This window comes from Taurulus bubalis (assembly GCF_910589615.1).
Source record: "Taurulus bubalis genome assembly, chromosome: 15".
NCBI classification, from domain to species: domain Eukaryota; kingdom Metazoa; phylum Chordata; class Actinopteri; order Perciformes; family Cottidae; genus Taurulus; species Taurulus bubalis.
Window position 1 is genome coordinate 2,299,844 of NC_136603.1, and position 13,732 is coordinate 2,313,575.

The 13,732-nt window shown below is 41.1% G+C and overlaps 1 protein-coding gene and 1 pseudogene across 2 annotated transcripts in view; one reads left to right on the forward strand and one right to left on the reverse strand.

The window, feature by feature from the left end:
• Positions 1 to 588: 588 nt before the first annotated feature.
• Positions 589 to 3,810, forward strand: LOC306748061 (C-type isolectin Sp-CL4-like). Its single transcript, XM_079231183.1, has 6 exons — positions 589 to 626; positions 757 to 872; positions 959 to 1,095; positions 1,614 to 1,742; positions 2,070 to 2,184; positions 3,442 to 3,810. Exons 2-6 carry the CDS (start codon positions 803 to 805, stop codon positions 3,507 to 3,509), a joined length of 519 nt encoding a protein of 172 aa, XP_079087309.1. The 5' UTR covers positions 589 to 626; positions 757 to 802; the 3' UTR covers positions 3,510 to 3,810.
• Positions 3,811 to 4,891: 1,081 nt separating this feature from the next.
• LOC306747437 (ZP domain-containing protein-like) overlaps positions 4,892 to 13,732 on the reverse strand; it is a 50,493-nt pseudogene continuing 41,652 nt past the window's right edge. The window contains exons 4-6 of the transcript in view: positions 6,343 to 6,442; positions 5,644 to 5,851; positions 4,892 to 5,541 (exon numbers count right to left, since the gene is read on the reverse strand). The product of the transcript in view is annotated as a ZP domain-containing protein-like (transcript). The remainder of the gene's footprint in view (positions 5,542 to 5,643; positions 5,852 to 6,342; positions 6,443 to 13,732) is intronic.

A 13,732-nucleotide genomic window follows, 5' to 3' on the forward strand; every position in this document is an offset into this window, starting at 1 on the left:
ACCCCACAATGCAATTCATAGAAGGACACACACTCACCAACCTGCTGTCAGTTCCATCAAAGTTCAAGTTTAACTATCACTTGAAACATAAAAATACATTCTTTCAAATAATGTGTGACTTTCCCTGAAGGAAACTGATGGAATTGGATGCAAACAAACCCCAGTAGTTAGTGAATGTGGTCCCTGGAGTACAGCAATAGAACCCCTGCATCCTGCATCAAGATGAGCTATAATGATAAGAACTATAATGAGGGGTGGGCTGTGGGGACCATAGTGTCCACCTGGTGAATATATTTTGCAAAATATGGACTTTGAGAACTGTTTTAGTGAGTCCTAGACAGGCCGTTCCACACATCAACATTTAGAAAACATTCATAGAGCTGCAATTCATGAACTGGCCAACACTCAACCTAGTATTGAAGAAGTGCTTTGTTTGTTCATGGATGCTTCGTATTATAATGTTGTAACTGAATAGAGGTGGATCCTACTTCTGGGATGACGTGGAAGTTAAACAGGCGTGTTATTGAAGTAGTTAATGTTTTAACATTCAGACCCTTAAGCATGGCTGTGAAAGGTATTTAAACAGACCTTCAGTATGAGATGCAACGAGGGAGAAGACGCTTGTGGTGAGTCCTCTTTGTCTGTTGGTGGAGGTTTTAGAGAACAGAAATAACTTTAATCTGATCTGTGGGTTAGAAAACTAGTAATAACTGAAGTGTCTTGTTGTAATGGGGTTGAACGGTGTGGCATTTCCAGGTGATATTCCAGTTGTAGAGTTCTGAGAGTCAGTGAATCCTGAGCCATGCGTCCTGTTGTGGTGACTGCCGTCCTTCTGCTGGTGGTGCTGATGTCCATGTCAGCCTCTGCAGCATGTAAGAACCAAACTGTCACTAAATCACTTTCTACACAGACACCAGGAACACTAAACTAACAGCACTTATTTTTTTCTGTGAAACAGGGAATCCTAAAGAAATGTGTCTGACCAAATATCACCATGTCACAAAATGTAGAATTGATGCTGACTGGGTCCAGTTCGGTAAAGACCGCTGTCTGAAGGTGTTCCACAGCTCATTTGTGAACAATGCAAATGCGAGGGTAATAAAAACAAACACATACCAGACTACAGACAGTACATTTGACCTCTTCCTGTTCACACAGTCTCATCACTTCATTAGAAGAAGTGAGGAAAGAGGAGGACGCTGTATTTATAGAAAGGAGAAGTCCATTTACTCTCAAGTATAATCAAGTGTTTTAATAAAGCAGGTACAGCTATGGAGGGTCATTTACCCAGAGCAAAAATTGACAAATGAATTTTCATACTTTTGGCATTTTGAAAAAAATAGAAAATCTTAATCATAATGAATCCCAAACAAATGTCATTACAAGCTTGAATTCAAACATTTAAATTTAAATGTGATACAGGAAAATTAAATTATGAGAAATGAGCAGTCAAAATGAATTGAAGTCATCTTTATATTGTTGAGGGTGATCTTGTGTATTCTCCTCAGAGCAGAAGGGAACTGAACAGCCTTCATGACTTCAGGTCAGGAGAAGAAAGTTCAAATCAGGGAATTAGGATGAAGAATAATCCTCATTATCTCTTTTGATTACAGAAAAAATGTAAGACCTACGCTAATGGAGAGCTGGTGTCAATCCACAGCGTTGCTGAGCTGGAACAAGTGGAATGTGCCATGTACTGGGCTACGACTACAAGACTTCTTTACTGGATCGGACTGCATCGGGTAAGAAGTGAATGTTTCTGTTCAGTTTGTGCCTCTAATGTGTTTACAATGAAAACACAGAGGTAAACATGTGTTATTGAATTATGTTACTATTCTCATGAATTGTCCACCAAAATGAAATAGAAACATCCTACTGAGCTGAATACTACTTACTGTGTACTTCTACCTCAGAGTAACATGTTGTAGTACTGCATTAACCTGCTGACACATGTTAATGTTATGTTGCAGATTCAGATTTGACTTCTACAATGTAATAATTACAATATGAATATGAACATAGTGCAGTTGTCATCCTCAGGTCATCCATTGTTTGTTTTTTGTTTTCAGGGAGGGAAAGGATTTGTTTGGACCGATGGGACTAAACACGACTACTCCAAGTGGTTTAGTGGCCAACCGGACAACTCTTGGTGGGATGAGCATTGCGTTGAGATGAACTACCGGGGTAAGTAAACTAAAGACTCAGGAGGAGAGGTTATAACTTAATAGAGATGAACGTAGACTTCTGAACCTCAAGAAAAGACACTTTCATGACCCCTGGTGGATGATTATTAAAGTAGCTCAAGAAAACAGTCCAGATGAGCATGAAGGAAGGTGCTGCATTTAAACCTCACTGAACCTCTTCATGTCACACTGATTTAAAATACTGTGTCAGATTGGGAAGTCCATCCTGTATACACCTCTCTGACACCAGAGTATGTAATGTCTGTATGTCTGCAACAAAGCAGGGGTCACTAATAGGAGGACCGTGGTCCGGATCCGGTCCTAGACGCGTTGTGTCTGAACCCTGAACCTAGAACCCAGAGATCATTGATTATTACATTTTGATGAAGAGCTTCTATTTAAGCTTGTCCAGCCTTCAGGGCACTCGTTCAGCGGTCCAAGAAACACACCACCAACTACATGCATGTAATTCTGATCAACTTCCTGCCTCGTGATGTCTCATATGTTCAGAGACCGAGATGATTATTAAAAGCAGCAATGTGAAGCTCCACTACGAGACAAAGCACAGAACCTTTGATCAAACGTACCCACTCACATCTGAGATGAAGTACAGGAAATAAACCTGAGAGCTCAATATGATCAGAATGCTAACATTCATTTACTGTCCAATAATGATGTAAACAGAGAGGAATAGAGCTGAAACAAGTGGTTTAATAACCACAGATGAAGTCCATTTTTAGATTATGAGATCAATATAACAAGTTTTCAGTGAATTCAGTGGAATTCATTTTTCTAAAATGAATTACTTTATTTTAAGTCACGTTTTTCAAAATCATTCTGTTCTTTCACTCTTTCATTCATTCATAAATACATCCCATATTTTAATTGAAACAGATAACTTTCATTTTATGATTCATCTAATTCAATTTGAAAACTGACCATCAATATTGTTGAGATATTATTTAATTGAACTTCATTTGATTTGACAGTCAGTTGTTGACTTCATACAGACGTTAACACAACTGTTTCACACAATACATGAATATATTCAGAGTCCTGGGTTTCCTCAACATGAAGAGAGGGTTTAAGTGAAGGACGAGGCATATCAGGAGCGTACATTATTATAGTATAATGCAGTAAGTACACACATTCATAGCAAGTTCACACTGTGTAAAGACAACATGACAATAAGACACTTCAGTACCACAAACCCTGAAATCTCATTAATCACATGACTGTCCTGTTTTCTGTTTTACAGGCTGGGGACTCTGGAACGATGCAGCATGTTATTGGTCTCATCCATATGTGTGTCAAATCACACTCTAGTAGTTCAGAGTGAGACTCTAGTAGTTCAGAGTGAACATGAAGAGCTGCAGTTGGACTCGTCTTCATCAACTGTAACCACTGCAAGCTTTCACATTTACTGCAATAAATATCCAGCATCATAAAGACATGTTGATGGTTCCTGTGTCTTCTGTTTGTATTCAGCTGTATGACAGTTGATCCATCTGTCTTCATGTCATGGCATCAGTAGAAAACACAGCTTCATCATATCACTCATCAAGACAGACTGAAGGCTGAGAAACCAGAGGGAACCAAACACTGATGAATCAGGACAACATAAAGCAGGATAATCATGACATGATGAAGTCTGACTTTGAGACAGTGTGATGTATACAGTCACGTTTCAATGAATAATTCATTTAACAACAAATGAAGTCATTCTCATCTGTAGACTGTAGTCACTGCAGTCACATTAACACATTAGACTTCATAAGAGAGGGAACCCAACCTTCATGTTGACCTCATCTATACACCAGTAAAAATAATAAACTAGCATCTGGCTGCTAACTGTTTTAATGTACGAGTGGGCTGTGATGATGATGATGTTGATGATGACGCATTAATTTAGCGTGTTGCATTAATATAGCGCATGAATGCTAAAAGCTGAAATGCATGAAAGCTAAAGTGTCAAATTAAAATTAATTGGCCTAAAATGCCGAAAGAATAAATGCTTTCATTAATTATTAGAGAGATGACCTGCACTGCTGAACGCAGGAGAGCTGAAATGTACTTGAAGTACATAAATGCATCAAAAGGAAAGCTGGTGTCAGACATGGTATCAAGCATGATCCAGATCATTCTGCATGAAATCATTATAACAATAATCACTACCTGGCAGTTTATCTCAATGTTCATGAACTCATTAATGTAAACATGACATGGCCTGCAAGGGGCTAAATGAGGGGTGACCAACTAATGTCCAGTGTACATATTTACATCCATTTATAGAAATGTAAATGTATATGTAAGCAAATGTATCTGTTCTTAGAACATACATCCATTAAATTTAGGGTTAAGAAACCCACATTACTCAAAGATCAAACTAAAAACAGAAGAAAATAACAAAGACAAAGATCAAACGCACGTTATTACATTAACTTTGTTCAAAGCTTTTTGTAATAAAGAAGACAAAAACCCAAAATATTTGCTCATTTTTATTGATCCATGAGAGGAGACATGTCGTGTTCATTTCCAGGTTCATACTTGTATTTTGGGTTTGTCCTAGAACACGTTTACACAGTTTAAAAAAAATCAGAGTGGCTTCGTTGGCATGAAAGCTCAATAAAATGAACTACTACATTCTGTCTGTTTAAATCTGTATTCATCTTCTGAAACCTGCGTTTGTGCAAGTTTAAACTGTCGCTCAGCAAAAGCTTGGGTCCATGTTTACTTCCTGTCAGCTGATGTTATTCACCTGTTATTCAAGTTTAAAACTGTGAAATGGTCGATGTAATTATTGTTTAGTTGTGATCCTGACGGCTCGTTTAAAGGCACAGTTACTGAATACTTGTGCATGATTGAGCATCCCAATATTTACAGTATTTAAAAAAGATATATGAAAATCTCCCTCTTTATAACAGGGGACCTTGAAGCAAGAGTATCATAATTGACTTAAGTCTAGTCGTAAAAAACCTTTTGACATGTAATGTCAATCCCCCATCGAGTGGTACAACCTTTCAGTGTTGATTATTATAAAACTGCTTTCTGGTTACCTCTTTGCATCAGAACAGATTTGTCCTCACTAAAGTAAATTTCCTCTTGAAGGTGTAGACATTTATAAAGACACCCCAAAACTCGATATAGAATGGCAAACCCAATCAAAAAACCTACACGTAGTCAAATGTGATTAACTCAGAGCTGGTATTCTGCGTGCCGTCTTAGCTCTCAAATGTGGACAAAGGTTGGTATTTGACCTTTGTCACTTTGGCCTTGTACATGGCCACTGCACTGATCATGCCAACAGCTGCAAGAAGACATCCAGCGATGAATACCAGGTTCAGATTCAGGTGCAGCGCTGGAGGAAAGAGAAGCGCAATTATACATTTGCTCTGGTCCAAAGTGGGGCTCAAACAAGTGAAGTGTGCTGGTAATACATGAACCCTCTCTGTTTTCACACCTGAGCTTTCGTTGCTCTCCGCTGATCTCTTCAGGCGCAGGGGACCCTGGGAAACTAAGTGCCTTGAGCTCTGAGTGACAGCCTCTCTCTTCCTGCGGTGATGATGAGGCGTCCGGCCGCTCGTCTTCGTGGAGTTGATGCATCCCTGCGAGCACCTGGTGTCGGGACTCCCTGCTTCACACATCAGGACATTGCAGCTGATGTACACCTGAATGCAACGCTGTCATTACTTCAGCAGACGGACTCTTACAGTGGAGAGCAGCTGGGGTCAGATCCAGTATGGAACCGACCGTCAGTGATGTTCTAGTCCTCAAGTCCATCCGTGTCAAGTGGTACAAGCTCTTTTTTTAAACTGGTCCATAGAGGTACAATTGCTCTGTCATGATCATTAGACATCAGATTCACAATGTGAAGCCACAGGTTGAAACAAACAAATTCATAATAACCACATTCAAAAACGTATTTGAAATTGAAGAATTACAAATGAAAAGGTATGAAAGGAGTTGCTTCACATTGTGTGTTTGATGCTTGATGATTCATTGCGCCTCTAATAAAGTTGCAGGAAGTCAACCTATTTTTTAACATTCCTTTGCACCTGTCCACTTCATCAAGTTGATTATCACTTAGTAAAACTAGCCAGATGAATATTCATTAAGAGATTTCCCAGAGACATCAACAGTCTCCTGCTCAAGTCTTTACCTGATCATGCAAGCCGATGAACTTGAAGGCCTCCATGCAGAACCTGAACTGTCTCTGGTGGGAGGGGGAATGTGTCTCAACGGTCGGATCCACTATACATCTAGTCAGAGCAAAGCCAAACAAAAAGATGAGACATATTGTATTGCCTCTAATACTCTATGCCTTTCAATGGATGCCGTTAGAGAGGCAGAGGTATTGTTCTATTGTAGGTATTTACATGAGGAGGAAAGGTACTATAGAGGTTATGCAAAAGATGAAGTCAGTTAGGCATCGACTTCTCCATCCTGACAAGGTCATATTACTGTAACACCCGGTTAGTTGTGTGTGTGTGTGTTTGTGTGTCTCCTGATTGTGTCATCCCCTTCACCTGCCCTCAGCCACCCCCATGTGTGTCCCCTGATTGTGATTCCCTTCACCTGTGTTTCCCCTCTCCTATATATACTCCCCCACCTTCCCTTGTCCCCTGTCGGATTGTCTTTGTTCCTGTGTTTAATGTTATGTGCCACCTTTTTACTAGATTCAGCACATCCTTTAATTCTTCCCAATCTGTAGGAGACTCAACTAGGGTTTGACAGGGCCCTAAACTCAACTCCACACCTTCCCTCTTGGTTTTATTGCAGGCCTTGCTAGATCTAGTGCCGCCTGCAATAACAGGTTGAGAATGCTCTGTGCCCTTCTCCTCCTTGATCATCTGTCCTCCTCTAGAGGCTGTGCTGGTTCCATCCTTTTTAGGAGAGATAATTATTTACACATTATTGCATATACTCTTCATCGCCTTCAAACAAACTTCCACCTTCATCTGCCCTTATCAACAGCTGTGGTTTACCAGGTCCCATCCATAATGTGATAGCTTAGGTATTTCTTTCCCTTTAGTTTTACTAAGCATTGTAGAAACACAATCACTCTACACAAATCACTTTATATTTCATGGCTGTGGGACAGGTAGATATTTCTGGCTAATTCTTTGTTTTCCACAATTGATATTATAACAACAGAGCGGTTGCTTTCCATGATTGAACTGTTCTCCCATAGTCCACATTGTCTATCACCGTGACATTCATGTCTCCCCTTCTGTGTCCCCTGAACTCTCCACTTTGGCCACATGCCTGTTCCTTCTCCTTTACTATCTTTCAGGCAGAACGCTAATTTTCTCTCCCATATTGGAAGCTGTTTCTGATGCCATGTGATTACATTGGTATTCTTGTAATCAGGGACCCACATGAAATGTTCAAAATGGGCATTATCCTGCGTATGTATGTGCAAAGTTTGGCCTTGAGCTATCCATAAAGGTGTGTCTGAGTATGTAACAAATAAAGTCCAGTTAAATCCCTCTGATTGGAGAGATTCTGGTCTTAATGCACAGTATTTACATGCTTGTTCCTTTATCTCAGTGATAAGGGATCGACGCTCTCTCTTAAGGGTCCTTATCTGTTGCAAGGTGGTGGAGAGGTCGGGTTTGATGTGTTGGAGCAGATCTATGGTTTCATGGACATAGCTGGGGGGAAATGAGAAAGTCGTAACAGACTGATGTGTGGCTTTTTGCGGCCATGGCTTAATCTCTTCCTGTCCTGGAAACCAAGATTCTCTCTGGCACTCCCAGTTTGTTGATTGATTATTGTTGGTACAAGAGCAATTACTGAAAACTGTTCCGTGTTGTTTCTGATTTAAGGATAAACCTGTCACTGTTTGTCCTTCTACGTGTATATCAGAGCATGATAGAATCGGTTCTGCATCATCCGAATCTGTGCATTTTAATATCAGATCTAATTTTCCTTTTTCATAGCCAAAGGTGTGAGTAACGCATGATTTAGTATTCTCCACGGTGTCACTGCGGACCCACAGGCGTATCAAGGATTGCCATTGCCAATTAGAAAAGGCCAACTGAGGGGGATCCTCCAATAATTTACACTGGGCTTTGAAGCCGATCCAGCTTGAGCTTGTGCAGTCTGGTTTAGTGACATTTAACTTAGAAATGTCCAGCAGATGTAGAAACATTAAAAAGAAGTTCCTTCTCCATAACGTCATATCTGTATGGCATGCAGCGGATGTGTCTGAGGTTTGTAAGCATCCAGTAGTCGGTATATCAACATTGACCATCTCCCATGTTATAATCTGGGTTTGTCTATACACGGTAGTTTGGGTTGTATACTTCCACATAGTCCTTTGACCCAAAGAGGCCCAAGAGACCGAGGCTATGACTACTATACTTACAAGCAACAATAGCTTTATTAAGGTTTTAATTAATCTGCATTTCCATTTTGTTTTTTCCTTAATTAATGTGTACTCCGGTCGGTCTGGATCTTTTGATGGGGTTTGTGGGCTCTCCAGATCCTCTATAGGTTTTATGACTCCCATCCTCCTCTCTGATCCTAGAGAAGACACAAGAGCACCCTGAGTTATTTTATTTTGATTTTATTCTTGACCTGGCTGCAGCTGGAGTATCAGAAGGCTAGCTGCACAGCAAGTGCCGGCCTCTGTCAAAGTCATGTTTATAATGACTTGTAATATCTTTTTCTCCTCTTGCCATTTCATTTCTAACTTCCTCTCATACTGTCGGGAAGTCACTGGTTTGTCCCCTGCACATGAAAGGTCCGTTGCCCAGTCATGTGAGGTAACGGGGCATGCATAGTACTTAAAGGGCTTATCTACATGTCTCCACGTCTGCCAGGTGTCAGCAATAAAGTCCCCTATCTGGGTGTTTTTGTAGGGTTTCATTATCCCTTTTTCTTGCTTCACTGCAGTTCGGGTGAACTGGGCCGATTCGTTTTAGATCATCAATATTACCCCTTTTGAGAATCACTTTGTCTGTGCCTTTGCAAGTTATTTGTATTGGTTATACTGGTTGTTTATTCCCTCTGTCTACCCACACCAGGTCCTCTGTCTTAAGCAGAGGGGGTTCATGGTTAGATCTATCAAGGATATAAGCAACTAGTTTAGGCAAAGATAAATGTTCGTTCAGGTTTAGTAGCTGAACTGGAACGCCCCAATCTTTCTTGGAATTTGCTCTAATCCAATCTTTTGCAGATGTTTCTTGCGGTACGAACACGAAACACTTTTGTATCTCCACCCCCATTATCCGTGATAACTACAAAATATTTGTTACCCAGGGTTGATGGGATTAAAGGTCCCATTACGTCAGCCAAAAAGTGTTCTCCAGTTTTCTGAGTTTGAATGTGTCTCATATCACATTTTACGCGTGGCAGCCGCCTTTAACGCGCAATCTTCGCATTGTCTTTTCATAATATAAAAATTCTGTTTTAATTTATGAAAGGTTATTTTTCGATCTTTGAGGAACTGTCTCATTCTCTCTAAACCGATGTGACCCAAAGATTGGTGGAGATTCAACAAAACTCTTTGTGCTTCGCTTTTAGGTATAACAATCTGTTCATTTCGTTCCCATTCTTTAGGGAAAATGCAGATTGCTTTATACAACGCGCTTTGCACAGCTACTTCCATGTTTGTGCCAACAGAATGGGGATAATCATCAGAGTGTGGGGGTGAGGTTGTAAATACCAGACCAGGGTCCTCTGCATACTACCTTGGGTCGGGGGAAGCATGGATTTGTTGTGGGGTGTCTATTCTCCCCCTTTTCCATTAGTGTTTATTTTAACAAATCAGATTGATCTCTCTTTTCCTTCTCACCAACTCTAATATGGTTAAGGATATATCGCTATATATTTCCGCCTGTTCTTTGTCTGCATTAGACAGCGGCAGTATTTAGGTGCTTCTTTAACTCTTAATTATCCCTTTAGAGTGTGCAAGGGGCTGCACGGCTGTGCAAAGGAATGTGAGCGGACACATATTCTGTCTTTCCCAAAAAGTTTTCCAGGTTATGTACTGGTAATGGGCTCTTTTAGCCAGATTGAAGGGTGTAGTGTTTGGTCCCTCTGACTCATTTTCAGAAAACCATTCACTGGGTGTTTCCGAATCTCCTCGGGGTTGTGCGGTTATCATTTTGGGCGCCATGTAGCGTGAACGGTGGTCTTGCCAGGGAAAGAGGAGGGTAGGGGGGAGAGTAGGAAAGGCAAGACCTCGCACCTAACTCGGTGGCACTCCGTCGGCTAATTATCCTAGTGATCCCGGATATTGGCATAACGCCTTCGGTCTTTTATCTCCCCCAGTGCTAAGTCGTTAGGTTTTTGTGTTATTTTCAAAATAAGTTATAGGTTTTGTCGAGGGTGTTTTACAGCTTGCGCTCTAGGTCGGCTGTAACTTCTCTCAACCCTTATCAAGCGAGTACGTATATCGTCTATACCTTCTCTCTACCAATTTTGACACCATCTCATCATTATGACAAACACTGCAAAAGTCTTCACTCAAAGATACTTACCTTAAGTCTCTTTGGTAGATTCAGTCGTCACTTCTGTATCTCACGGTGGATGGACAGGGAAAGAGGGTTTAAATTGTTTTAAAGAACCAGAACCTTTGGCTTGGTTTCAGTCCCTTACGAATGGTAAGGCTGAGTTTTTATTCAAAGTTTATCTTCGATACAAAAATTAAATTCAATCAAACAGTTTAAAAATCACAAGTAACTAAGAGAAAGGGTTAAGTTTTTAGAGCTGGTGAGTGAACACCTCTTCTCTCTTGTCTACTCCTGCACAAAATTGCCAGGCACCCCCCTCCTGATAGCAGATGTTTCTTCCAGAATCTAAAGCTGGAGACCCTAAAGCTAAAGCTGGACCTGTCCCAACCCCTAAGGGCTGGGACAGGTCCAATCTGATTTTTCTCCTTTTCTAGTAAAGATGCATATTTAGTAACTAAGAGGAAGGGTTAAGTTTAGAGCTGGTGAATAAACACCTCTTCTCTACTCCTGCACAGAATTGCCAGGCACCCCCCCAAAAAACATACATTCCTACCCCCTCTTTTATACACCAGAATACATAAATCATCCTGTCACCAGAGTTGGACAGAGGAGGTTTCACTACCTTATTTGGTAATACTGCCAATGCATGCTCTTAACAAAGGAGAGAACATTTAACACATCTCATTCAAAAAGAGTATATAACATAGGAACTTATAGCGTTTTATGTGGTCTAACCACAAACTATAATGAAAATAAAAATCAAACAGTATATATATATTCAAATGATTATATAGAAAAAGAAAATGATCATACGGTTATATTACTTAGACCTTTTTACTTTCATCTTCTTCCTCGGACACTCAACAGTAGGTAACTTTAACCAGCGTTAGCAGAGATAACAGTGCAAACTAAGAGGCTTGTGCAACAATGTCATATTTTGCACCTTTAAGATAAGACTTCATGTCGATGTTTGATCTCTTGTGTTCATGAATGAAATCTATTTCATTCATCAAGATTTGAGATTAAGTTTGAAAATCCAGAGTCTATCAGGTATTGGGTTTTCTAACTTTTGATACACATTTCCTTCTCACATTTTTAATGACATGTGAATTATTTAAATTACTTATGTTCTTAATTGGTTGAATCATTCTTAATTGTTCTTAACCTCTACCTTGTTGCTAAAGAAAAAAACACCAAACAGAGAAGTGTTACTTACTGTGAAGACGGTGTGTTGTGGTGATGGTGATGCTGTGTGGTAGCGGTTACAGCAGACCTGAAAGAGTGTGTTACAAAGTCAAATCATGGCACACACACGCACACACACACACACACACACACACACACACACACACACACACACACACATTCCCTCATAAGGAGCCCAAAGCTTACCCGGTCATCGATTCAACAGCAAAGCAAACCGGGAAAAAATCTCCCAGGTCATCTTCGATAGGCGTCCAGCTGATGACGAACTCCCCATGTGTGTTCCTTTGCTTGGTGATATTCAGAGGGCCACTGATGATAATATCATGTATTCTGTGTGAAAACAAAAAAAGGAAACCAGAGATGTATTGACTCCATATGGCTGATGTTATCTTACGCGCCTCGAGGCAACACTGATCACGTTGGGTCTCACTCACGTTGCGTGTGACGCTTGTGCTTTGACTGTGATCTCCACTTCTTTGTTGACCTCTGCTTGGATCCGGGCTCCATTTAAAGGTGTTGGGTACACAAACTTTGGCAAGTAGAGTCCCTCCTCACACAAGGGAGCAGGTGGGTCCACTGGAGTTAAAAATAGAAGATTACTTTACATTCCAAAGTGCAATAAGTAAATAATACTTAAAACTGACACTTTGCTGCTGACTGTGGATCAAAAAAGTGTCGCTCATTTTCATCAAAGACTAATTTTCCGGTTGGCTGTAGCTGTTCATGAAAAGTTGATGTTTTAAAGAGACATGTTTTTAACATGACAGACACATTCATTGTGGGAAACGAATTTGACAGGCAATTTGACAGGTTTGCTGAATAAATAAAATGTAGAAAATCTAAAGCTAGTTTCTAGTCAAACTTTTCTCAGGGACTTTAAGATCACTAAAACAATGGCTTCTGTCGTGTGTAACATCTCATTACATTGTTGCCAGAGCTGCAACATGAAGGAAAGTCTCATCACAGTGAAGGCACTGCAGCAACAGTTTTTTGTTTAATTTTTGTGGATTGACTGTTGTTGGTGCTGCGGTGGTGGTTGTTGGTGCTGTGTTGGTGGTGGTTGTTGGTGCTGCGGTGGTTGTTGTTGGTGCTGCGGTGGTTGGTCCTGCGGTGGTGGTGGTTGGTGCTACGGTGGTTGTTGTTGTTGCTGCGGTGGTTGTTGTTGGTGCTGCGGTTATTGGTCCTGCGGTGGTGGTTGTTGGTGCTACGGTTGTTGTTGGTGCTACGGTGGTTGTTGTTGGTGCTACGGTGGTGGTTGTTGGTGCTGCGGTGGTGGTTGGTGGTCCTGCGGTGGTGGTTGGTGGTCCTGCGGTGGTGGTTGTTGTTGGTGCTACGGTGGTGGTTGTTGGTGCTGCGGTGGTGAAAGTTGGTGCTGCAGTGGTGGTTGGGTGTGATGTGGTGTTTTTTTTGTGCGGCAGTTGTGATGGGCCACCACAAAGTAATGTACCACCGGGATGTTGTAGTTGGGGCGGTTGTAGTGCTCCAACCGGGCCAAACTGTGGCTTCTCTTCTATGCCTCATAACCAGTGGGGCCCTGGCAGATTGGGATCCATCAGTGTAGGCCAGAGTGATGGGCCTTTGCAGGAAGTCCTCCACCATCAACTCAAATAAAAAAAACTCTGGGGTCGGCTGTGGAGTTTTGGTAGTGTAATGTGCAAGAGCCCTGAGAATGTGAACATTTTAAGGTTAAGTGAGGTATTACAATGTATTAGGAAATAGATATTTCAACTAACCTGATCTCAGGCAAAGCCTGGAGGTTGGTGACACGAGCCACACTCTAAATTTGAGATATTTCCATATCTGCATCGAACTTTGTCGCCATCAGGATCAAAGGACATCAGCTTGTATGACCGTGGGCAGTTCTGGGGAACTCTTGAGTAG

Coding starts and splice junctions, on each gene's coding strand:
- LOC306748061 (XM_079231183.1), top strand. CDS start 803: ATGCGTCCTGTTGTGGTGACTGCCGTCCTTCTGCTGGTGGTGCTGATG. Junction 1,096..1,613: donor TGAACAATGCAAATGCGAGG/GTAATAAAAACA, acceptor TTTTGATTACAG/AAAAAATGTAAGACCTACGC. Junction 2,185..3,441: donor CGTTGAGATGAACTACCGGG/GTAAGTAAACTA, acceptor TCTGTTTTACAG/GCTGGGGACTCTGGAACGAT.